The 25267-nt window shown below is 34.6% G+C and overlaps 1 protein-coding gene across 6 annotated transcripts in view; it reads left to right on the top strand.

Annotated features, from left to right (window-relative positions):
* UNC13C (unc-13 homolog C) overlaps window positions 1–23515 on the top strand; it is a 611894-nt gene extending 588379 nt beyond the window's left edge. For all 6 annotated transcript variants that reach the window (XM_045449689.1, XM_045449688.1, XM_045449693.1 and 3 more), the window contains 3 exons: window positions 16153–16245; window positions 18391–18550; window positions 21678–23515. In XM_045449689.1, coding sequence (XP_045305645.1) covers window positions 16153–16245; window positions 18391–18550; window positions 21678–21963 — 539 coding nt within the window. In that variant the 3' untranslated portion in view covers window positions 21964–23515. The remainder of the gene's footprint in view (window positions 1–16152; window positions 16246–18390; window positions 18551–21677) is intronic.
* Window positions 23516–25267: the final 1752 nt, after the last annotated feature.

The following is a 25267-nucleotide window of genomic DNA, read 5'->3' as shown; positions in this document are numbered from 1 at the left end:
ATTTTAAGAGGAGAAGAGTAACAGGATGGAATCCGTATCTGGAGAAGCTTAGTCCTACTAAGTTGTATAAAATATAATTGAAGTACATGAAAACAAAGTGACATCGTGGAAGGTGACATAGCTATCTAGATATGGTGATAAGGTCCTAAACTAAAAGAGTAGAAAGTCGAACTAGAAAGTGAATCAAACAAACTATGTGAAGAGTAATGCATAACATTTAGTTATTATTAGGATCAGCAAATAAAGCAGAAGGAAAGTTCCATACGGTTATCAATGATTTCAGCTTGGATGGAAGGAAGAATGGTGTTATCAAGGTTGGTTGGAAATGGACACGTTGCCAGCTGGAGAGGTGTGAGAACACCTTAAATTAATTTTTGGATTTAATGAGGTTAAGTGAGGGAGAAAACATCAAACAGGAGATTCATTAGACAATTGGCAAAGGAGTTCAGCTGAAAGATCAGGATAAGGACTAGAAATGTACATTTAAAAATTAATGAAGATGACAGTTGGCGGGGGGCGGGCATGGTGCCTGTGTAGCTCAGTCAATTAAGTGTCTGACTCTTGATTTCAGCTCAGGTCATGATCTTGTGGTCATGGGATGGAGCCCCACGCTGGGCTCTGCACTGACAGTGCAGAGCCTGCTTAGGATTCTCTTTCTGCCCCTCCCCTGTTCACAATCTCTCTCTCTCTCTCATAATAAATAAATATTTTTTTAGAAAGATTACAGTTGAAACTATAAAACCAAGTATTAGGACAAGAAAGGAGAGAGCCAAGGACTGATATGGGGAGTATCACACAACAAAGAGCTGAAATAAGAAAAAGGAGGCTCCAAAGAAGAGTAAGAGTAAACAAGAAGCAAACAAGCAAACAGTGAACCAAGAAGGTAGACAGTGAAGAAGGCCAAGTGGGAAAGGACTGCAAGGAGGTAGCCAACTGTATCAAGGTCAAAGACATAGCAAACGGCAAGGAATTGGAAAAAAATATATATATGGTTAATAAAGAAATCATTACGATTCCCAAAATTTCTGTGGAATTATGCTGCAAGATGAGATGACAGGAAACTAAATGAGAAATAAGTGAGAAAATGGACAGTACAGTCAAGAAATTTGAGAATAAAATATGAGAAATAACATATAAAGAAGTCAGAAGACCAGTATAAAGGCTGGTTGAGTGTTTTAAAAATTTGTGAATTAATCTCTGGAGGAATTTATAAGAATCCTGAAAGACTCAGCTATTTATAATCTTTATCAAACTTTTCTGCAAAAATATATGGATGTATTATTTCAAACCCCTGTAATCAGGAGTTTAAAATTCCTATTTATTGAAAAACTTTATGTTTCAATCAATATTAAATCACATTCCCCTGACACAAGTTTTAAAACCTTGTTTTAATAAGCTTATTTTATTTTGATTATAAAGGTAACATATGCATATTGGAAAACAATAGAAAATACAAAATAGTAGGGGCTCCTGGGTGGTTCAGTCTGCTGAGCATCTGACTTTGGCTCAGGTTATCAGTTCAAGTTCCACCTGGGCTCTGTGCTGACAGCTCAGAGCCTGGATCCTACTTCAGATTCTATGTCTTCCTCTCTCTCTGCCCCTCTTCCATTCACACACTGCCTCTCTCTCTCAAAAATAAACATTTAAAAAAATATTTTAAAAAATACAAAACGGTATAAAAAGGAAAAGATTACCTAGAAATTATTAAACTTTTGATACTTGTCTTATATTTTAAGTACTTCAAAAGCTTTATATGCATTTATGTGTCCCTTTCATATAGTATTTCAAGCTAAGGATTTTACATGATATTATCAGCTTTGTCACTATTTCATGCTAATCTCCAATCCCATAGATATTTCATAATTTATTGTTTATTCTCGTTACAATATACTTAATTTTATTTTTCAAATTTCAATTAATATTTTAAACAGCTGACTATTTTTATAAGTGTAAATCATTATGTATTTAGAATTACATTTTGAATAGAATTCCATCATGGAAATACTAAACCCAAAGTTGTGAATATCTAAAAAACATGTAATACCCAAGTATTTCTCCAACAAACGTTTGTTCCAACTTCCACTCACATCAAAATCAGATTCAAATTTGATTTTTTCACTAAAGCTCTAGCATTAGGTGGTTGTATTTGCTTAACATGTTTGCTAGTGTAACAGGTAATATGAGATATTTCATTGTATATTAATTTGATTACAAAAAGTTAAACATTTTCAATACTAACTAAGTGAACTTCTCTTAGTGAATTGTCTGGTTATGACCTATATTCACTTATTTACTGGCATCTTAGAGTTTATCGATTTGTATGATTGCTGTACAAATTAAGGGTAGTAACTCTATAACATTGCTGCCAACATTTTCTTGATCAATTGCTGAAGATGTCTTTTGACCTACAAATGTTTTCAATGTATTTTCCTTTGTGATTTATTCTTTAAGTCCCAGGAGTCTTTCCACATGCAAATATCAAATTAAAATTTGTCTATATTACATTCTTCTTTTAGTTTGATTTTTTTAACTTTTTAATGTACCAGAATTTATCTTTAGTATTTGATATATGATGAGAATGTAAACTTTTTATCCCAATAGTAGCCAATTCTTCCACCGATTATTAAGTAATCTTTCCCTTTCCTACTAATGATCCTTTTGCCATTGATACCTTAGTTACATTGGAATTCTGTTTCTGGACCTTTTATCCTTTCTCCCTGACCATGTACAGTCCAGAATTAGACCAGTTTAATTACTGCTGCCTAATAAAATGTTTTAACAGTTTATAATAATAAATTTTCATTTTTCTTTTTACATATGTTCTTAGTTACTATTCATTTAATAAGTTGTGATAAAATGATATTTCTCTTTAATAAGTTCTGCTTTTAATAAGTTCTTAGTTTCTATTAGAATTGCATTTTCAAAATGGGCTTTGGATTCTGTTAAAAATTAAGCCTTTGGGATTCTAATTAGAATCGCAATAAACCTGTAACTAAATATGCAAATAAGTGACATCCTTAATGTATTTTATCTTAATGTTAGAGATATTTTTCTTTTATTTATAGTTATCTTTTTATGCCTGAAACAAATTCCATGGTTTTATCACATTTTTAATTAGATTTCAGGATATATATTTATGACATATACACACATACACATTTATTTTGCTACTTTGATAATAATATATATTGTCATCCAAAATCATGTAACTACTTGTTTCTTATGATTTTTATATCTCAAGTTAATTAAAGAAATTCAAGGCAAATAATTTTTGAATTATATTGGTTTTTTTATAAGCATAGTGTTGCAAAAAAAAATTAATGTTGCCATTTCAAAGAGCCACACTGTATTTTCTATTTTGAAATCACCGCCTTCATATAAATTTTTAGACCACTGTATTCTTATTTTGCTACCAATTTAAAAGTAGATTTCTAATAATTAACATGTGGGTATCATACTGGTTATTGTTTTAAAATGAATATTCTTTATCACATTTAGAAACCATCCTCAAAATCTGAATTATGTAAGAGTTGTTATGAATGGGCAGTGAAATTTATCAAATGTTTTTTTGTTTTTTTCTTCAGAGTTTATGAGATAATTTTCAGTTATATTTATTAGGATTATAGTTTGAACAAAGTTTTTCTAGTTAAAATAAACTGTACTTGCTGAGTTGCATTTTATCAATATTTCTTTCAGATTTTTATAGTTATATGTACAAACTAGTTTGGTGGGGTTCTCTTTACATACTCTCCATGTAAGGTTTTATATCAAGGTTACATACACATAAAATTAATTAGAGAGACTATGCTTTCTCTACTCAAAAAGTGAATTGAAAAAGAAAAAAAAAGCCTTATAAGCAGACATTATTTACCTAGAAGGCATAAGCAAATCTATAAACTATTAGAATAAGAAGTTTTAGTAACATTGCTGCTTACAAAATCAACATGAAACCTCAAGAGCATTCCTTTGCACAATTAATAGACAATTAGGAAGTAAGGAAAAAACCATTTAAAATACCTACAAATAAATTCAGTAAAATATTAATTTTATTCAAGGTAGTACATAAATAAATAAGTGAATAAATGGAGAGAAGTACCGTGCTAATGTACTGTGCAACAGTATCATCAAAGTCCCAATTTCCAAATTAATCTATAAATTAAATGCAATGCCAATCAAAATCTCAACAAGAGACATAATAAAAAATGGCTATCGAAATGGTGCTGCTATTTTATTCTCTATTTGCTATAGCAAAATATTGAAAACAATCATTAATAGGGGAGTGTATGAATAAATGATCTATTCATAAAATGACATAGTAGTTAAAAATGAGTGAACTATATGGGGCGCCTGGGTGGCGCAGTCGGTTAAGCATCCGACTTCAGCCAGGTCACGATCTCGCAGTCCGTGAGTTCGAGCCCCGCGTCAGGCTCTGGGCTGATGGCTCAGAGCCTGGATCCTGTTTCCGATTCTGTGTCTCCCTCTCTCTCTGCCCCTCCCCCGTTCATGCTCTGTCTCTCTCTGTCCCAAAAATAAATAAACGTTGAAAAAAAAAAAATTAAAAAAAAAAAAAAGAGTGAACTATAACAACATCTATTAAACCTCTGAAACCATGTTGACTGAAATAAAGATGTAGAATCATACTGATAACACCATTTATAAAAATTTTTAAACCTATTGTATATAATTATAAATGCATAATATTTGTGGATTGATCAATAAAAATATAAAACATTTAAGGAATAAGTTCTTAATTTTTCTTAACATTTATTAATTTTCGAGAGACAGAGCAGGGGAGGGACAGAGAGAGAGGGAGACAGAATCTGAAGCAGGCTCCAGGCTCTGAGCTGTCAGCACAGAGTCTGAGGCAAGGCACAAACCCTCAAACTTCTACTTTAAGTGTTATTCTTAACCTTTCTCTGACATTTTGTCACTGTGTATATTTGGCAAAAACTTAGAGCACCTCCTACATAGTGTGTCAGGCACTAAACATTTGTGACCGTGGCAAAGATCTTTTCCTCACAGAGCTTATATTTTGGTGGGCAAGACACACTAGAAGCACATAAATAATGTATTGCAACATCAAAGAAGTGCTGTGATAAAATAAAAAGGGTAAAAACTCCATCGCCATTTCCTAGTGTTCCAGCTGTTGTAACAAGGAAAGCAGTTCCCCAGAGCGACTAGGTGGGGAGAGGTTCTTAATTAATTATCAAGTTTCTCTCCTTATTTCTTATATTTAATAATTTTCTTGTTTTTCCTTTTATGAATCTTTACATAGTATAAAAACTTCAGGTGAACTTCATATCTAGTTTTGTAGACTTCCTCTATAATTTTAATTTTTTTTTCTCCCCAGGATTTATCTTTTTATTCTTCTTTCATTATTGCTAGTGTTGTGTCATTTTAACAAAATATTAAATAGAACCTGTGCCATTGCTAATACCCACAACCCCAAACTCCCAAAATCTCTATAATTAAGAAACTGCCATGAGTATCTTTAAGCTGCTACAAAGCAAATTCTTCATAATCACCTGTTCACACAATAGTTTTTAACTATTTGAATTCACAGTTTTCCTGGAAAGATGGTAACTTGCCTCTCTGTAGCTATTACATTACAAGAAGAGAGTACTTCTGTGTAGAAGCCAGGCATAGATCACTACCTATTTAGTTTGATAAGGAAAATCTCCATTGAGTATGTCCATAATTTCATTATTTCACCACTGATTCACCCAATATTCCAACATGAGAACCAAGAGACAAACCTTTGAAAGTTATATTGCCATTAAAGACTTCATTCCTTTTTTTCTCAAACGTTTAATTTTGAGAGAGAGAGAGAGAGAGAGAGAGAGAGAGAGAGAAAGAGAGAGAGAAAGCATGCACAAGTGGGAAAGGGACAGAGAGAAGGGGACAGAGGATCCGAAGTGGGCTCCCTGCTGATACGGGCTCCCTACTGATGGGAGCCAGCCTGATGTGGGCTTGAACTCAAGAACCTGAAATCACAACCTGAGCCAAAGTCCAACACTCAACCGACTCATCCACCCAGGCACCCCCCAGTTCATCCCTTCTTACTATCTGCCCTCCTGTTCACACATCATCCAAACTTCTGTTCTTTCATCCCTTTATGGAGCTGCTTCATTGTGTGAGGCACAGAGATAGGCGTTCAGAATATAAAACTAAGAAGACTATGCCTGCCCTCATAAATTCAAATCTAATAAGGGATATGTATCTATTTGATATCCATCTGATAGTTACAATAAAATATATTCTTGTATTTAAATGGTACCAATACTCATTGCCATGCTTTATACAACACAACTTCCCCAGTCTTCTCTGAAAAAATATGTATCTATATATAAAATATAAAAAAGGTTCTTAGCTCTTGAATTTTTGCACATTAATTTGTTTCTTTCACACCTGAGAAACAACTTGGCTAGATTTAAAATTCTAGGATCACAGACTCCTTCATAACTTTGTAGGCATTGTTCCATTTCCTTCTGAATTTTATTTTGTGAGGAAAAATAAAGGCCAGCTGAAATTCTCTCCTATTTCTTCTTGGATATATTTCTTCACCCCCTCTTCCTCCTTTCTTCCTCTCGCTTTTCTTTATCCTCTTCTTTTTACTCGTCTTCTCCTTTCTTCTCCTTTTTTTACCTTTATATATTTTTTTGCTTTATTTTTCTGAAACAAACTGAATTGTTTAAAAATTTAGAATCTTTTAGCTCCAAAAATTTACTTTTTATTATGGCTCCACTATTTATTCTGGTTTCTTCAGGAACATCATTTCTAGTGATAGGCTTTCTCCTTTGAGTCCTTGAGATATTGTTACCCTTTTCTTATGCTATAGATTTTGTTCTTCAGAAACCCCTTACTAAGTTTTGTATGTTTATTCATTCTCAAAGAAAATGATCTATTCAGGTAATACATTCAGGTAAACCAGTAAGATAAATAGCCACTTCTCAGCACTATTTGGTCACTGATACACCCAACATTTGCAGCTAGGGGTGCATAGATCAAATAGTCCCTAAGGCCCTGTTTAGATCTAACATCCTTTTATTTTAAAAACTATTCATATTTTTCAATCTCAAAATGTATCTTTTTTTATTTTAGAGAGAAAGAGAGCATGCATGCGAGCAAGGAGAGGAGGGGCAGAGGGAGAGAGAGAATCTCAAGCAGGCTCTACACTCAGCACAGAGCCTGACATGGGGCTCGATCCCAAGAACTGTGAGATCATGCTTTGAGCAGAAATCAAGAGTCAGATGCTCAAGTGACTGATCTACGCAGGTGCCCCTCAGTCCTAAAATATTTCAAGTTAAAATAACTAAACTTTCCAAAACAATTTTTTTTCCAAAACAATTCTAAAAGGCTACCCGGCTAGCACAGTGACTTAATTCAAAGATTTGACACTTATTTCAAAACTTATTAATCACTGATGAATTTCACAGCGACACACTTCAGCATGTTTTAGCTACGGAAACTCACCGAAGTAAAGCAGGAATATGTTTCGATCAGTAATAAGTTTAAAGATAAAGCACAAAGATCTAAGAAACCATATTGTTCCAAGAAGCAAAATTAATTTAAATATACATTTGAATGATTACTATGAAGTTTAATGGGTAAAATACTGGGGAGTTTAAAATAAAAAGTTACCAATGCAAGCTAAATGCTATCACATAAAAACATATAATCTTACATACACATTTGCTATCCATCTATGTAGTATGGTGTTTATCTTTCAATTCACATCTTTACTGCATTTTAGTTCAGCAACATTTTAAATGCAATAAAACAAAACAAAACAAAACACCAAGACAGAGTTTGCTGTTTCCTTTTTGATGTGACAGAGCTGGGAGGGAAGAAAAGAAGCTATTTAATAAGCATGGGATATACTGTATCCTATTAGCCAGAGATCTGAAATCAAATCCCAATTTTTCCATTTAGTGATTTGGACAAGGAACACCTAGGCCCCAGTTTTACTATCTGTAAAATATATACATTACCTGTATCTAATATCAAAGCAAGATCTTATACCTAAAGCACTTAATACAATGTCTGCCAAACATAAATGGTTATATATTATAACCATTATAATTACCCATTATAATTACCATGAACTTCTTCAAATATATATTAAACACTGTGGAGTTAATGAGCAAAGAACAGGGAATAACCAGGAGGAAAGCCCAAGAAGGGGTAAGAGAAGGATACAGGTTCAAGTCAATAAGCCACTTCCTGGTTTATTCAACCCCCATCTTTTTTTTTTTTTTTTTAAAAACATATCCTAAAGGTTTTATTTACCATCTTTTATATACCATCTTTATTTACCATCTTTGATGATGTCTAACAACTTAAGGGAAGTAGGCTACTCTCCCACCTGGAGTCACAAATCTGCCAGCTCTGATATTCAACTGTGACATTGCCAGAATGGATGTCCCTCATGAAGTCCTCATGCCCCTCCCCCTTTGAGAGTTCCACCCAAAATCCATGGGAACAGATTCAACCCTGCCTCTGAGAGGTTTAGGCGGTTTGGCTAACATATAGGAGTCACTTGAGAAGCTATAATATTTTTCATCTAATATTTTACAAGATGCTTATTGAGGACGTAGGGGTAATTATCGACTTAAAATATCACATGAATAATCATTATTAAATGTTTACAGTATTATTTATTCCCTCCCAGAATATGCAAAAACTATGGAGGATGATAAGCTACCTCTTTTAAAGTTATAATGGTATATCATAATCTGATAGTAATTAGTATCTTTTATCCTCAAAAGCTGCTCTTCTAAAAAGGACTTCAAATAAAACAAGCAGTTCTTTCATCCTCCACCATGCCAATGTTTATTCACATAAGCTGTACTCATTCCTGAAGTGGAAAGCTTGGTAATCATGACCTACTAATGTTGGTGACAAAGGACACATTTCAGAAGCCCAGGTGTTGGTTTGAGACACAATCGTCTAATTCCTATGGATTTTGAATAGTCAGGATTATGTAACAGGCATAGCCTGTATTTAAATTCTCATTCAGTGCTCATAAAAATTGTTAAGTAAATGAATAAAAACCACCATATTAGGTGATTTTTATATTCCATTCCATGGGAAATGGGATCTCTTATATGCTGCCTTTCCCTCTTTGAGAAATAACTGCCTGATCAATATATATTTTCTTCAACTTGAAAATGCTTTTGTTTAATTCCTTTCTTTTATCCTGAGATAGGCAATCAACAGATTTCACTGAGTACAAATGCTAGACAATCAGATTCAAGGCTATAGCAAACCAAACCTGCCAGAAGGGAGGAAAAGTGTATTGCAAAGTATAACACACATGTAACTTACATCTCACTTAAGTAAGCAACTTCTATAGTTTCAGCACCTGCAAAAGTAGTAAGTGAATCAATTCAACCATATGTACACAGTCCCCACTTTACTGAGCAAACTGCAACTCTGCAAAGCAATTTGCTAATTAATAGGGAAAATTGGGATTTATTCATAACTTCTGAAAACATTTTGTCAAAAGACACAAAACCTTTTACTGTCAGTTATAAATGTATAGGAAAATGCATAGTAAAACACTTAATACACTGTAATTGGAAATACTAGAAACATTGAGAATTAAAGTGTTTTATTTCTTTTTAAGACCTTATCAAGACTAGTTTGAGGGGCGCCTGGGTGGCGCAGTCGGTTAAGCGTCCGACTTCAGCCAGGTCACGATCTCGCGGTCCGTGAGTTCGAGCCCCGCATCAGGCTCTGGGCTGATGGCTCAGAGCCTGGAGCCTGTTTCCGATTCTGTGTCTCCCTCTCTCTCTGCCCCTCCCCCGTTCATGCTCTGTCTCTCTCTGTCCCAAAAATAAATAAACGTTGAAAAAAAAAATTAAAAAAAAATCATCAATATAATAATAAAACAAAAAAAAGACTAGTTTGAATAAATCTCACTAGTCTTATCAAGACTAGTGAGAACTAGTTTCTTTTCACCACGTGCCTCGGTGGAATGTCCTCCTCCTTCCAAAGTCCGGATCCATTACTGATAATTTATCCTTTCTACTTGCAATGTCATAACATCCCAGAGTTCCTTTAATATGAAGTTTTTCCTCTAGTGTCACTTCCACCAGGACATCTTCATCTCCTTGTTCATTTATGTCATTAAGTTCACTTTCACTGAGTTCGCAAGCTGCTTCTCTAGTCTCCCCATTGGTGGTAGTGTCAACATTCCCAAGCTCTGTAATCTTGTCAACTAACTCGTTTACCTTCTATGCAAATTCCACTCCAGTGTTACCACTTTTTCTTTCTTTGCTGCACTTTCATCTTTGCTGACCGATTCCCTCTTTTGATCATCCATGTTTGTAAAATATGACATGGGTTTATCACTGGGAATCAAGGCAGCAACACACCTACACACCTTGCTGTGTGTAAACTGAACGGATGAACACTACCAGACTTTGAAAGAAGCAACGTAGTTGATTACTGATGACAGATCTGTTATTTATGTTGTGATTTGTGGACTAAAATACTAGCAAGAATATTTGTTCCTTATGCAGTGATACACATTTTCTATACCATGGTAGCTGAAATCTGAACCTGTTTGTTGGGAGAGGGAGGTTATTTAATTAAACCCTGGGAAATGAAATCTGGGCATATCACACTGCAAAGTGAGGACCGCTTGCACATTTAATCAAGGAATTGGTCATTAGTACTTATCAAAAGAATACCATAAATTTATTATATAATTGGAGATAAAAGGTATGAATTATTCATAGAGGTTTCCTGCCCCTATGGAATGTAGTTAGGAAGGAAAAAATCTGCATAATTAACTACATTACCAGGTATAACCTGGTTGCTAGGGAGTGGTATCAACACCTGGCCATGGATGCAGGACCTGGAGTCCTAAAGTGACAATCGTGAATAGCATAACTATTAAAGCAATAATGGCAATAATGAAAAACCCTTTTAAACTAGTTCCTTCCTAATTCCATTTGTTTAGGGCTGTGACACTAATGTGACACTTGTATTTTTCATGCCTATGTTTGACTTAACTGAGCAGTAAATTTCACATTTTGTGTAAGAAAAGGAAATGTGTATTTTTAGAGTTTAGTAAATGTTTCCACCCAGGCAGTTTCACAGAAGTGTTCAGGTACTGCTGAGTATATAATTATGATTTTTATTATTATTTTTCTTCCCAATGCAACTGTCCCTATCTCCTTAGGAAACACACACACACACACACACACACACACACAGCATGTACAAGAAGACTGAAGAAAAGCAGTTTGTAAAAGGGGATAACTTGTATCTGTGCATTTAAACAGTACCTTTTGAGAGGTTTTAGGCAAGTTTCTTAAGCTGTTGTTTTAAAAGAGTATAAAAATTTTCCTCCAAATAAGGACAGCAGACAGAAACCCAGTTTCCTTGCTAGAATTTTCTATTTTCTACCATAGAAATCTCTCAAATTCTATAACAACACAATTAAAGACTTTAAATTACTTGGTGATTAGAAACTCAGATGAAGAAATGACACCTCCTGTTGAGTGCTTTGATGGAAGGCTTTTGCACTTACAAATACATTAAATCAGTAACTTGCCTGACCATCATTTCATGATGTTTGCTGTGGGAAGAAACCAGCCACTGCTGCATCACTGCTCATAGAATACATAGAAAATGATCCGTAAAAGTTTTAACCACAAACCCAGACACTGATCGGACTCTGATCCTTAGTGAAACAAGAGGCAAATATGCAATTTGGATGAATTTTCCATGTTGCTCAGAGGCATTTTCTCATCGACTGTGATTTCAACAATAGTGAAAAAAACAGACAAAAAATTTTTATTAATCAAGAAAAATCATTTCACCAGATTCTCGGTTAATAAAACATTTCACATTATAAAGAGGGAGTTTTCCCTATTAGACATTTAAGGGCTCTACATATCTGCTATCTCTATTCTATTCAACCCAGAAAGTCTTAGTGAAGAAAGGAGAATTCCAAAGTTTTTGGGCAGAATGTCCATCACTCTGGAGTTCTTTACTTAGAGTCCTTGATCTAGATAATCATAATATCCATGGATTTTTTTCCATAATTTTTGTATGTGGGCATTATGCATGAATCTTCAAGGAATTTAACAACTTTGAAATATTCTCTTATTAAGAATTGAACTATTATAATAAACTTGAAACCATTTACTAGCAGCTGTTAAATGCAAGACTCAATATAGTCTATATACATTTTTTAATTATCTCTTTTTAACCTCACCGCAATGCTGCCAGGTAAGTGGTTTTATCCCTGCTTTAAAAATAAGAAAATGAAAGTCCATGGAATTTTAATTAAGTGTTATCTCAGTGACTGAGAGCATCTTCATAATCAAAGCAGTCTGATTCCATTGCCCAGGATTTTATAGTATTTGAGGAAATCACAATTGCAGATTATTTATAGGACAAAAAATGAAAATATTTTTGTAGTAGAGGTGTTTGGACAGGGCTTCATAGGATAATGGATAAAGGGTATTCCCAACATGTGGTTTGTCTTGGTGAAAACATGAAGAAAGTTTTCAAGAATTAGGCTCATGAGAACAGCATGGACCAACAACACAGATTAACTAAAAGATCATCATAAGCATCCTAGGAGGGGTGCCTGGGTAGCTCAGCTAAGCGTCTGACTCTTGATTTCAGCTCAGGTCATGATCTTAATGGTTTGTAAGTTCAAACCCCACATGGCATTCTGCACTGACAGTGCAGGACCTGCTTGGGATTCTCTCCCTCTCTCTCCCCCTCCCCTGCTCACATGTAGTCTCTCTCTCTCAAAATAAATTAAAAAAAAAAAAAAAAAAGCATCCTAGGAAAGCACTGGGTTTTTAGGACTCGATACATGGTACAGTGAGAGGTAGGCGTGAGTCTTTCCACAAGAGAATGTAGTGATGAGAATGATCCATCTTTTACTCAAAAGAGAAGAATTATTTCTAAAAATAAATCTGATTGTGCCACTCATGGCCAAAAAATTAAGAGACTTCCACATGTGTGCTCATGCTATCTCCTTTAGCCCCTTTGTCTAAAAGATGAATTTCAACTCAGCCTTCAGGACCCTCCTTCAGGATTTTCTCCCTTGTAAAATCCATAACAATAATAGTGGTTAAGTAGTGTCTTTATTTTAAGCTCTACTCCTCCTCCCAAAGACTGTCTCATTGTTCCACAAAACAAACTATTGGGAAAATACCAGAAGCATTTTCATTTAAATTATGAGCAAATCAAAAACGTTAACTCTGTTAACCAAAGTCCCAGCAGGAACTGAGGGACTGAGGTTAACTGAGATTTTTTGGAAAGGATTTAATAAAGAAAGTATGTAGAAAGGTATGGGCAAGGGATATAAAGAAACCAAAAGGAATAGTGAACTATTGAACTACTCCTTGCATTAACAGTAACAAGAGAGGAAGCAGCAGCTAGAACCAGGAAAAATATTGTCACATAGTGAGAGCAGATGGAGGGGAACTGTGATATTTGGTTATGGGATTTTGCCAGCACAAGGTGAACCCACAGGAAGGAGACTAAAGAAAAAAATACCTGAACTCTCTTCCCTCCTTTTCATGTCTTGCCAGCACTTCCCATTGGCCAGACCCAAATAGACACTAGAGTGTAGAGACATCAGTGAAATTGTCAGCCTCTGAGGGCAGAGGGCAGTGTGGAGAAGGGTGGAAAATGAATTTGGAGAGTCAAATGAAAGTTGACAAGCACATCTACTTTTAACATTATCATGGAACCGTGAATTTAAAGAGATAGTCCTGGCACACTCTGTGGCTGGTTGTCCCCCCATTTTGGTCAGGTCATACTGTCTGCTAAGGAAACCACTAATTCAAAAATGAAATGACCAGCTTCCTAGCACTTCCTAGGTTTAGGAGTATTTGTCTTGGAGTTTTCTTCCCTTTACCAGGTAAAGAAAGCATTTCTTATCCTCCCCTCCCTTTCTTTGTTTCAATCCTTTTATTATCAGAGGAATGGGATGGGTGGGGGCAGGGAGTGAAGTCCTTGTGGTGAACTAGCTCTTAGCAGGTTCTGTTGAGAGGTTCTGGCCTGAAAGTGATTCTCTGAAGGTAGAAATTGGAAGTCTCTTAGAACTTTTATTTCCAGCTTTGGTCATTAGCCATTTATTTTTACAAAAAGTTAAGATTCTGTTAATCTCATATATTGCATATGAGAGGATAAATTGTTAAGATCTCTATGGGATAGTTCACGGATTGGAAGAACAAGTATTATATGCATACTACACAAAGCAATCTAACGATTTAATGCAATCTCCATCAAAATACCAACAGCATTTTTCACAGAACTAGAATAATCCTAAAATGTATATGGAATCACAAAAGACCCTGAATAGCCAAAACAATCTTGAAAAAGAAGAACAAAACTGGAGGCATCATAATCCCAGTTTTCAAGATATACTACAAAGCTATAGTCATCTTAACAGTATGGCACTAGAACAAAAATAAACACATAGATCAATGGAAAAGAATAGAAAACCCAGAAATAAACCACAGCTATATGGTCAATCTTTGACAAAGCAGAAAGAATATCCAACGGGAAAAAGACAATTACTTCAACAAATGGTGTTGGAAACACTGGACAGCTACATGCAAAAGAATGAAATGAGACCACTTTCTTATACAATATACAAAAGTAAACTCAAAATGGATTAAAGACCTAAATGTGTGACCCAAAACTATAAACATCCTAGAAGACAGCACAGGCAGTAATTGCTCTGATGTTGACTCTATTAACATTTTTCCAAATATGTCTCCTGGGGCAAGGGAAAGAAAGCCAAAATAAACTATCAGGACTACACCATAATAAAAATTTCTTCAGAGTGAAGGAAACAATCAACAAAATGCAAGAGCAAGCTAGTAAATGGGAGAAGATATTTGCAAATGTCATAGCTGATAAAGGGTTAGTATCCAAAATATATAAAGAACTTACACAACTCAATACCAAAAGATAATAATAATAATCCAAATAAAAAATGAGAAGATATGAATAGACATTTTCCCAAAGAAGACATATAAACTTATGAATAATAAGTATTCTTTATAGTTTGGTTATAAGAGCAAAAGATTAGAAACCAAATTATGTTTCACTAAATTATGATATATTCATATAATGGAATAAAGGTCAAACATTATTTTAAATGTTTTAAATATTTTAATGTTTTAATTATTTGTAAACCTTTCAGTGATTTATTTTCATGCAAGTACTCATTGAACAATTACATCATAGTTAGTGCTGTAATATCCGAGGGTATATTAAAGAACAAAGGATAGCTTTATACATACTGAAATGGAATCATCTTAATAACATAGTTTTAGGTGAAAAAATAGGGGTAATCCTAAGGATAGAGCATGTACTCCTATTTGTGGGGAAAAATATGTATGTTCACACATGTTAATAGATGTGTATATATTAAGAGGTTGGTGTTATTATCCCTTTTTTACAAATAAAAAAACAGACTGGAGAAAGTGTCACATTCTGATCAGCGAATCAGTAGTGATATAATTATGATTTGAATTCAAATGTATCTGACACCAAATCACAGGCACTTTCCAGTACAGCAGGTTAACCCTTCACTAACCTTTACCAGGGGAGATAGACTATGCGTTTTTATTCCATGAATAGACCTTGCAAATATACATTATAGAACTTATCACACTATATTGCAGCACTGTGTTCATAGGTTGGTCTCTCCTGGACTGCTTCGGACTTCATGAAAGCAGGTGTTCTACAGAGCCATCTTGGTGGCCCCAGTGCTTTGGCATGGCATTTTGTAGAAAAGCTCTTACAGGAATGAAAAGCAATAATACATTTTTGTCCATAAGCAATAAATAGAGCTTAATTAAGTGCTTAGTAAGGCAACTGCAAGTTCTTTTAATGGTAATACTACTATACTAACAAGGTATCTTATGATATCTGTGGACCATATAAAAGTATAGCTCAGTGGGCTCAAAATGATTATACCAAAGCCTCACATCTCCATAGCAAGTTAGTGAACATTTATCAATACCTATTATGTGCTATTAATGAAAAGAACCATTCATTTCCATGAACACACTTTAAAGTCCCTAATGCAGAAAATGTGCATGTCTATTATTAAAGTAGCCTGAAAGTTCAAGCCAGTAAATATCTGTTTGTTTGCAGGTCGCCCCTCCAAAGATTCAGTGGGTCAGATTTCTGTTCATGTGGACATCACCACTACCCCAGGAACTGGAGAGCATAAAGTCACTGTAAAAGGTATATATTGACTCCAGATACATCAGTCTAGTAGATTTTAACCTTTGTAATAATATAAAAAATACAATTTTTTCTGAGATTTATTTTTAAAAATATTTAATGATTTTAGGACATGCTCACAATTTTTTCCTGAAACCAGAACTTTTGATCTAAAACTGAAAAAAATCAATGGCACAGATATTTAGCCTATATTATCTGAAATATCTAAATGGTTTAAATACACTGTTGATTACATGTCAAAACTATATACATTGAACATTGTCTCTAGTTGATGCTAGAATATACATTGAAGATTGCTGCTATGGTTGGCTCCTTAACCTGTGAAATTTTATATGTTAGGTCAGTTTATGCTTACTGATGAGGTTTTGGGGAGATGGGGGTTTGTGGGGTCCAGAGGCAAAGACCAAGAATTCTTGAAGAGGTTTGGTGTAAAAAGGTGATTTTATTAAAGCACAAGGACAGGGCCTATGGGCAGAAAGAGCTGCACTGCAAGTGTGGGGGTGATCTTTTTTGGTGTTGGGGGAGATAAAGTCAAGTAGGAGTTTCCAAAGAGACTTTCACATGCTAAAGACTTACCACAGGCCTGGCTATTGTCAAGCTAAGGTTGTTTTTCCCTCTAGCAAGGCATTAACATTAAGACAGTAGGGAGTTCCTAGACTTGGGCCTATTGATGGGATTGCATTTTTCTGGTTAACTGGTGGAGATGCCCATCAGTTTAACCATTTGTGGGTTTTTTTTTTTTTGTTTTGGATTGTTTGTTTGTTTGTTTATGTCCTTTCTTGTTTTGGTGTAGCTTGGAGTGTCCAGGAATGTCATACGTGTCCCACCTGGGGAAGGGGTTCTGTTAGCCTGCACTTTGCCCTCAGCTTTCCTCAAGCTCCCTCATCATTACTATTCATGTTACTTACCTGTTTACTTCTTTTTCTATGTGATTTCCAAAACTGTTTTTTTTTTTTCTTTTTTTTAATGACTAGTTCAGTCTATTGGTTTTACACTGCAAAAATACAATCTGAACGCTGGGTCATTTTTAAGGTGAAATTTAATGGTTAATATTTTGCTCAATAGAACCATATTCTCTATTTTATATCATTATAGACTTAGTCACATTATCCACCTTACTAAGAACCATTTCCTTCTAACACATTTAAAACTGCATTACCTAGCGTATGTTTGCATTATAAAAGTAACACTGCTATAGTCTATAAAAGATTATGTACGGTATTGGTAAGTGGGAATGCCTACCTACACATGTCAGTCTTTAAATATTTTTCAAAAATATTTTGAGTCTATTTATCAAATGCCCAAAGTTTTATGAAACTTCTACTTAACTATTTTAATTATAATATACTTTTTTAAAAGATTTTCAAAGGATGAACAAAAGTATACATATGAGAATCTACACTGAAGAATTATGATGCCTGAAATTAGGAAACAGCCATAACATTTACAATAGGTGACTGGTTAAATACAGAATGGAATATCCATATAGTTAATTGGAACATATATAATTAATGAGAAAGCTATCCATGATAGACTTTAAATATATATATGTATTACATGAATATATAAATTATAAAATATTATAATATATATATATGTATATACACACATACACACACACATATATATATGACTATATTACATTGATCCCATTCTGTATATAAAGTAACTAAATACTGAAAGTATACGTACCAATGTATTAAGTCATTTACTCTTACTGATAAAATTATAGACTTTATCTTAAACTATTTTTTATTTTCTGTATATTTTCTAGGTAGTTCATGAACATGTCTTCATTTTTCATATGAAAAACATCACATTTTTACTTAACCAATAGAGCTTAATTAACTGAGAGGAATGATAACATTTCAGTAGTAACAAATGACATTTGAATTACAACTAACTTTTTACCATACCAATGCCACACAGCTTAGAGCTTAAAGCTAAATCAAGTACATTCCAGAGAGTAAATTGTTTGTTCTTCAAGGATATTTTCTTATCAATGGAGTAAGGGCACTATCAAGTTCAAGTTATGGTTTATTACATCATTTTTTTAAAAGTTTACTCTGAGGACCAAAGGGGAGGCTAAGATTCCACACATTTGTTTGCTAACATTTAGTATTCCTTTCCTCTTTTGGTTTTTAGTGATTGCTATTAATGATCTTAACTGGCAGACCACTGCAATGTTCAGGCCCTTTGTGGAAGTTTGTATACTGGGACCCAACCTTGGAGATAAGAAGAGAAAACAAGGCACAAAGACAAAAAGCAACACATGGTCACCCAAGTACAATGAAACATTTCAATTGTAAGTCCTCACCCGACTCATCTATTCAGCCAGGCAATAGCTATTGTACATCTTAAACGTATTGAGGGGTTTAGGGTGGGAATGGCACTCGGCCTTGCTAAGGAAAGCAAAACCTATAGTTTTAAGTATTCCTGTTGATCTTTCATCCCTGGCAAATTAAGACTGCTATGATTTTACTTTCCTCCCACTGCTCAACAGCTGTTCAGTGTCTACCATGCATCAGGCCAAATTCTAGGAGTTTGGTATATATAACAGGAGGTCTCTGTTCTGATGGAAGTTACTCTCTAGAAGTGAGGAACACATGGTAAACAAATCACAAATAAAAAGTTATCACTTGATAGTGACTACTACATAGAGAATTGAAACAGGCTGATGTAATAGATTGGTTGATTGGGTGCTTAGATTGGATGTTTGCAAAAGCCCCTCTGAGCATGTGGTGTTTAAATTAAAACTTGTAGGGGGAAAAAGAAAGAACCAGTCATGCAAGGATGTGGGTTGAGAACATCTCAGGCCTAACACAATTGCTAGTGCAGAGACTAAGGTGGGAGCACACCTGGCATATTTAAGAAATAGTATATGGTAGGCAAGGGAATGAGATGAAATGAGTTTGAAGACTTGACCAGAGTACAGGGACACAGGACTTTGCAGTCAGGGTAAAGAAGACTAGATTACATTACAAGTTTAATAGGAGGCCTTGAAGAATTTTCAGATAAGAAAATGAATGATCTCATTTATATCTTTAAATGATTATTCTGTTTGCTGTATAAAAATAATAATTATAGGGAAACAAGACCAAACAGTGAAGAGAAGTTCGAAGTCTATTGCAGTAGTTCTGGCAAGAGGTAATACTGACTCACCAGATGGTAGTAGGAAAGTGGAAGTAAATAGTAGAGAGATGGAAAGAAGAGGAAAGATTCTAGGTATGTACTGGAAGTAGAATCTATAGAACTTCCAGTCCACTCGAGGTAGCACATGAAAGAAAGAATATATGATTAGGTTCCTGAAAACATTTAATTTAGGATAATTCAAGATAGCCTTATTACAAAGGAATTTACTAGGATATGAGAATGGAAGGACTATAAGCAATAGTGATGTAATCTGAGGCCAGGAGCGGCCAGGTTATTCCCCCTACTGTACGTGAAGGAGAGGAAGACTGGTTACTAAAACTGGGAAAACAAAAATTTCCTATGTCATCAGCCACCTCAAAAAGAGTAATGGCCTTCTAGGGATGGACAGTATCCTAGAGGCAGCATCACACAAAAGGACCCAGGGAAATAGACTCTGACCTTATTCTCATCATTACTTCTGATTTCCTGAAGTGCCTCCCTTGTGGCCAAAACCAACTAGAAGCCTCAGTATGAAGAAACTTCATTGATATAATCCTTACAGGTCAGCATTCTATTGCAAAGTACAACGAGAAGGATGAAAAATATATCCAGTTGAGGCAAATGCAAGTATCTGGCACTGAATGAAATCAAAGATGACCTCTAGGTTTTTTGCATAAGCAGTGGATAGACAGTGATTTACAGAGATGAGGGAATCGGGACAAGAGATGAGGAGATCAAGTACTGTTTTAAGTCTACTAATTTGAAAATGCCTGTAGTACATTCCAGAAGAGGTATCACATATATTGTCGGATACAACTTGAGAATCATCTGCATGTAAATGTAAATGCATGAATCTAGATGAGCTGAGCTACAATCAGAGAGAGGACACCGCACCAAACCTTGGGGTTTACATACACATGCACACATGCTTACCGAAATACTTTCTCACTGGTTTGGTCCTCTTTGCTTGTTTGTTTCACATTCTTAGTTTCCCAGAGACTTTTCAGCACACTGAATTCTGAGTACTAAACTCTGTTACCACTCATTAAACTTAGCTAAACTACCACATCTATTAAAATGGCTCTAATAGATTAATCATATCCATAATACTTCCTAATAAACCAGCTCACAAGATTCCACATATCTATCTCTCTAAATTATATGCAAATTTTGATTAAATTAAGTTTCTAGGAATTACTTGAATCACACAACATTCAGATATAACACTGTGAGGTACCAAGACCATGACTCCGGGAAAAAGACAGCATTATGAAACATTTTAATTCTTCAGAAGATCTGGTTCCTATCATATTCTGCACTTCTGACTTACTCATCAGGCTTCCAGTTTCTTTCACATTATTTCGGTTGTGTCTAAAGTACGTACACCCTTCAGTTATCAGTGTTGCCAAGAAACAAAAGTTTGACTCTGCAAATGTTTGATCTAAAAAAAGTCACCTAGAAAAGGAAGGGATTTGGAAGCTTCTACTGCTGAGGAACAGATGTGCATTCATTAGAAAGTCAAGGATATCTGAGAATGAAGTAAAATAAGGGGCAGGGGAGGATTATTCTCAGTGTATTACCTCTCAGCCTTCTTCATTATGTTCAGTTCTGCACTGCCAAGTTGTTATTAGTGGAGGACACCCTCAGCCCCACACTTGACAGGTGTCTAACTGTTGCCATCAGAAAGAACTGGCATTGAAGCATCACGCTCCACTGGAACTGATTTACTCTGGAGATTTGTATCTAATTTGGCATCTTGTGAATAATCTTGTTGTCTGTGTTAGCTTGATAGTCTGTGTTGTTTATTCCCCAGAGAAAAGGCTCCTAGATATAATAGTATATCCAGGAGCCTGAGGTAAAGAAAAGAAAATATAACTCATGTTGAAATGGCATAGAAATTCTTGCAAGAACTACCCTTTACCTTGGCCAAGCCCCCTAGTAACCCCATCCTACCCCTATATCAGTGAGAAGACCATGCCTCCAAGAATTAAGTATACCAGATTTTAATTAAAGTTTATGTTAATATGTTCAATATCAAGATAGTAAAGTATATTAATACTGACTTCCTATTTTTATCTAGGGAAAGAAATTTTTAAATTAGACTGCTAAGTAATATCTATGTAAAAACAATCTACATAAAATGTAAATGATATTTACATCAGAATTAAAACACCATGATACTCTATTTGCCAAATAGTATTCTGAGGAATGTATAAAATTTTCAACAATATTTTAGAAGCTTATTGATCCCTAGGTGAAGTAAAATTTTTGCTCAAAATTCTCTTTTTTAATCCACATAGCATTCTAGGTAATGAAAACCGGCCAGGGGCTTATGAACTTCATCTATCTGTTAAAGATTACTGCTTTGCCCGAGAAGATAGAATTATCGGAATGACGGTAATTCGGCTACAGAACATAGCAGAAAAAGGAAGCTACGGGGCATGGTATCCCCTTCTGAAAAATGTCTCCCTGGATGAAACTGGTTTGACTATCCTTAGAATACTCTCTCAGAGGACCAACGATGACGTAGCTAAAGAATTTGTAAGACTGAAATCTGAAACAAGATCTGCTGAAGAGAGTGCTTAAACAAATACTGCAAGATATCATCTTCAAGAATTCATAAACTATAACTGTTTGACTACTGCATGCATGTGCAAATACATGGGAATGTTTAATAGTTCACTATGTTTCAGTGTTTGCCAGTACTCAGTGTCCACCAAGTATGTGGAAAACTTGCTGAACTTTTTATACCAATTCTGGTCTTTGGGAAATAAATGTTCCATGAAGTGCCAAAATTATGATGTAAAGTGAAATATCCAGCATATCTTTTAAAATGTTTCATTTCATTACCAGTTTTCATCCTTTAAACATACTAAAACACAACTAGGTGTTTTGTTTTGTTTTGTTTTTGGTTTGTCCATTGTCTTTCAAATTAGCTTATATTGCCCATAGATCAGAAGGCATTTGTTACCCACATTCTGTTTTATTTAGACTTACCTCATTGTAGATGTCATACAAAGAACTTTTTCTATCATAACTAGAAATACAGTCACTTCTAGAAAGTGTTTGTAATTTTATAGTTGCAGATCTATTGTGATGATTTTTGCATACAACTTAAAATAGAAAAGGTGGGAAATATTTTATGCTGACCAGTTTCCAACCTTTCTGAAATATCACTGTGAAGAAATGCTATTAAAGCAAACTTATACAAAGCAATGCTAAATAGAGTTTGTTAACAATGTTTGATATATTGACAAAACTTTGTTCTTTAAAACTGCCAAGATCACATCACATTTGTAAAAAAGGTAAGTTGATGCATTTGCCATCTAGCACTATGTCTTGGCTTTACCAAATTTCATTCTTTAGAAAGTCATTGGATTAAGGGTTTAGAAATGCAGTGGAAGGTTTGTTTCTTCAAATTACCTATAATAAGTAACTATACTGTTAGTGTTTTCCCTCTGACAGTTATGACTATCTCCTTATTTATTTAGCACTATAATCATTTAATTGCTTTTTTCTTTTTAAAACTAGTCAACAATTTGTACTGAATGCAGCATTACTATATATTGCACTGGAGCAAAAATACATGTCTTCATCTATTTAATGAAAAATGTAAAATAAGGTCTGAAGAAATTGCTTATAATTTTGTAATTTATGTTATTTATGAGCACAAAGTCATAAGATACAATAAGAAAACAACTTAGTACAGCTTGGTACATAAAAAATAACTAGATTGGATTTTCATTATGAAATAGTTTATGAATATTTGCATTTTCTGTGTTTTTATGGTTTGACTTTTTAGAGTCTGTATCTAAATACTTGGCTGTACAACAGTACTTCGTAATTGTACTTATGGTCATAACTGTTAGTGGACAACATACACATGCAGAAACAAGAATCTGTTACAACGATTGTGTTTTGTGAATAAGCTGGTCTGATATGCTAAGGACAGAAGTGAATAGTATCATGACTCTCAGAACCATTCTGTTACTGGATGTGAAAACACATACGGGAGACATCCACTATTTCATGTTAAATTGTTAGGCAATTGCTTTGTTAATGACTTCTTCAAACGCATAGTACAATACTATCCTCTGGCATATGCATTAATAAATGGATGTTTATTGAACACACATAACACTGTTGTATTTTCTGCCTTTTTATTTCATTTATACAGCATAATTTCATTCCTTAGGAAGAAAAACCCCAGACCCTTTTTACTGGATATAACATAACACTTTTCACATTATATGGTTCTACTCTCTCATTAAAATTTGAGAAACTTTTTCCAGGAGTTGTATTCATGGAAACAGCTACATATTACAAGATCATGACACTGAAAATAAGGAAAAACTTAGGTATCTATCTACCTCCGTGTCTCCGAATATTGTTAAGTCCCATGAAAAGAATACAACATCCAACATAAAAACAAGCCACATTCTTAAAAACTTATTATAAACTGTTTTATTATTTTGAATGATTAATTCTAGATTTATCTTACAGTGATTTTACAGAACACTGACCTGAGCTTTTCAGGAGTGCACTGTTATAAAGCACAATACTCCTTAAGAAATGGCAGTCTGAGTTCGTATGGATCACTTTAAAAAATTATGAGCTTATTATTTTTTCCTAGTATTTGTTTAATTGAACCTATTCATTCTGTCTTTTAAAAATATATACATATATATCAAATGCTAATGGTGACATTGTGAATTGAGTCTATTTATTAATACACAAAGTACAGGTAGTAATTTAGAAATAGTTCTAAATTCTGCAGGCTTTGTTGTTTCTCCCAAAACACCAAGCCTGTTGTGTTTACGTACCCAAAAACACTCTGAAGTTCTTAGCGACCACTGTCAACTGTAGGATCCATTAAAATGTGGCAATTTATTTTTCTTGTAGATAAGAGACAAAGCTCTGTTACTCATCTACAGTTAAACTTCACATTAGAAGTTCTTAAAGAAAGACATGAAAATCAAATTTGGCCAAAATGAAGTACTTAAAACCATAACAGAGCACTTACTATTTAAAGGAGTTCTGATGAATGATCATTTAAGTAATCAGATGTCCCCATCACTACCTGCTCTAATTCATCTCTTTCTAGGATAATTTATATATTGAATTTCCCTTAAATGAGGTACATTTATAAATGACAATTCTAGCTTAATGTTTTTCATCTGGACTTTTTTAAAAAAATGTTTGATGCGAGCATTATTTTCTCCTTTTCATTTCTCTAGCTTATACAAAGACATGACTACACTATCTTTTTCATGAAGTAATGGAATAACATTAATCTTTACACTTAAATAATAAAAGAACATTTATACCGGATTCAGCAACTATCCCTGGACGGCTGTCTGATTCCCTTGTTAACCACGTGCAGTACTCTTGGACACACCAGGAAAGAGACTGTCTTGCGTGGCACTACCTGTGTTTATCCTCACTCCAGCTCTTTATCTGAAATAGCTGGCCCTTCCTTGCTCTCCGACTCCCAGCCCTCACAGATTGATGATCTCTCTGTTTGAGGCTTCCTCTGTTTTCTTAAAATCAAAAAGGCTGCTGCTGTTTGTTTTCTTAAAATAAAAAATAGGGGGCGCCTGGGTGGCGCAGTCGGTTGAGCGTCCAACTTCAGCCAGGTCACGATCTCGCGGTCCGTGAGTTCGAGCCCCGCGTCAGGCTCTGGGCTGATGGCTCAGAGCCTGGAGCCTGTTTCCGATTCTGTGTCTCCCTCTCTCTCTGCCCCTCCCCCGTTCATGCTCTGTCTCTCTCTGTCCCAAAAATAAATAAACGTTGAAAAAAAAAATTAAAAAAAAAAATAGGATATATGGCTTAATGGGGGATAAATTCCAGTTTGTAAATATCACATTAAATGTATTCTCAATTATCCTTT

Source organism: Leopardus geoffroyi, chromosome B3, assembly GCF_018350155.1.
Source record: "Leopardus geoffroyi isolate Oge1 chromosome B3, O.geoffroyi_Oge1_pat1.0, whole genome shotgun sequence".
NCBI classification, from domain to species: domain Eukaryota; kingdom Metazoa; phylum Chordata; class Mammalia; order Carnivora; family Felidae; genus Leopardus; species Leopardus geoffroyi.
This window is presented reverse-complemented; position numbering and strand designations above follow the sequence as displayed.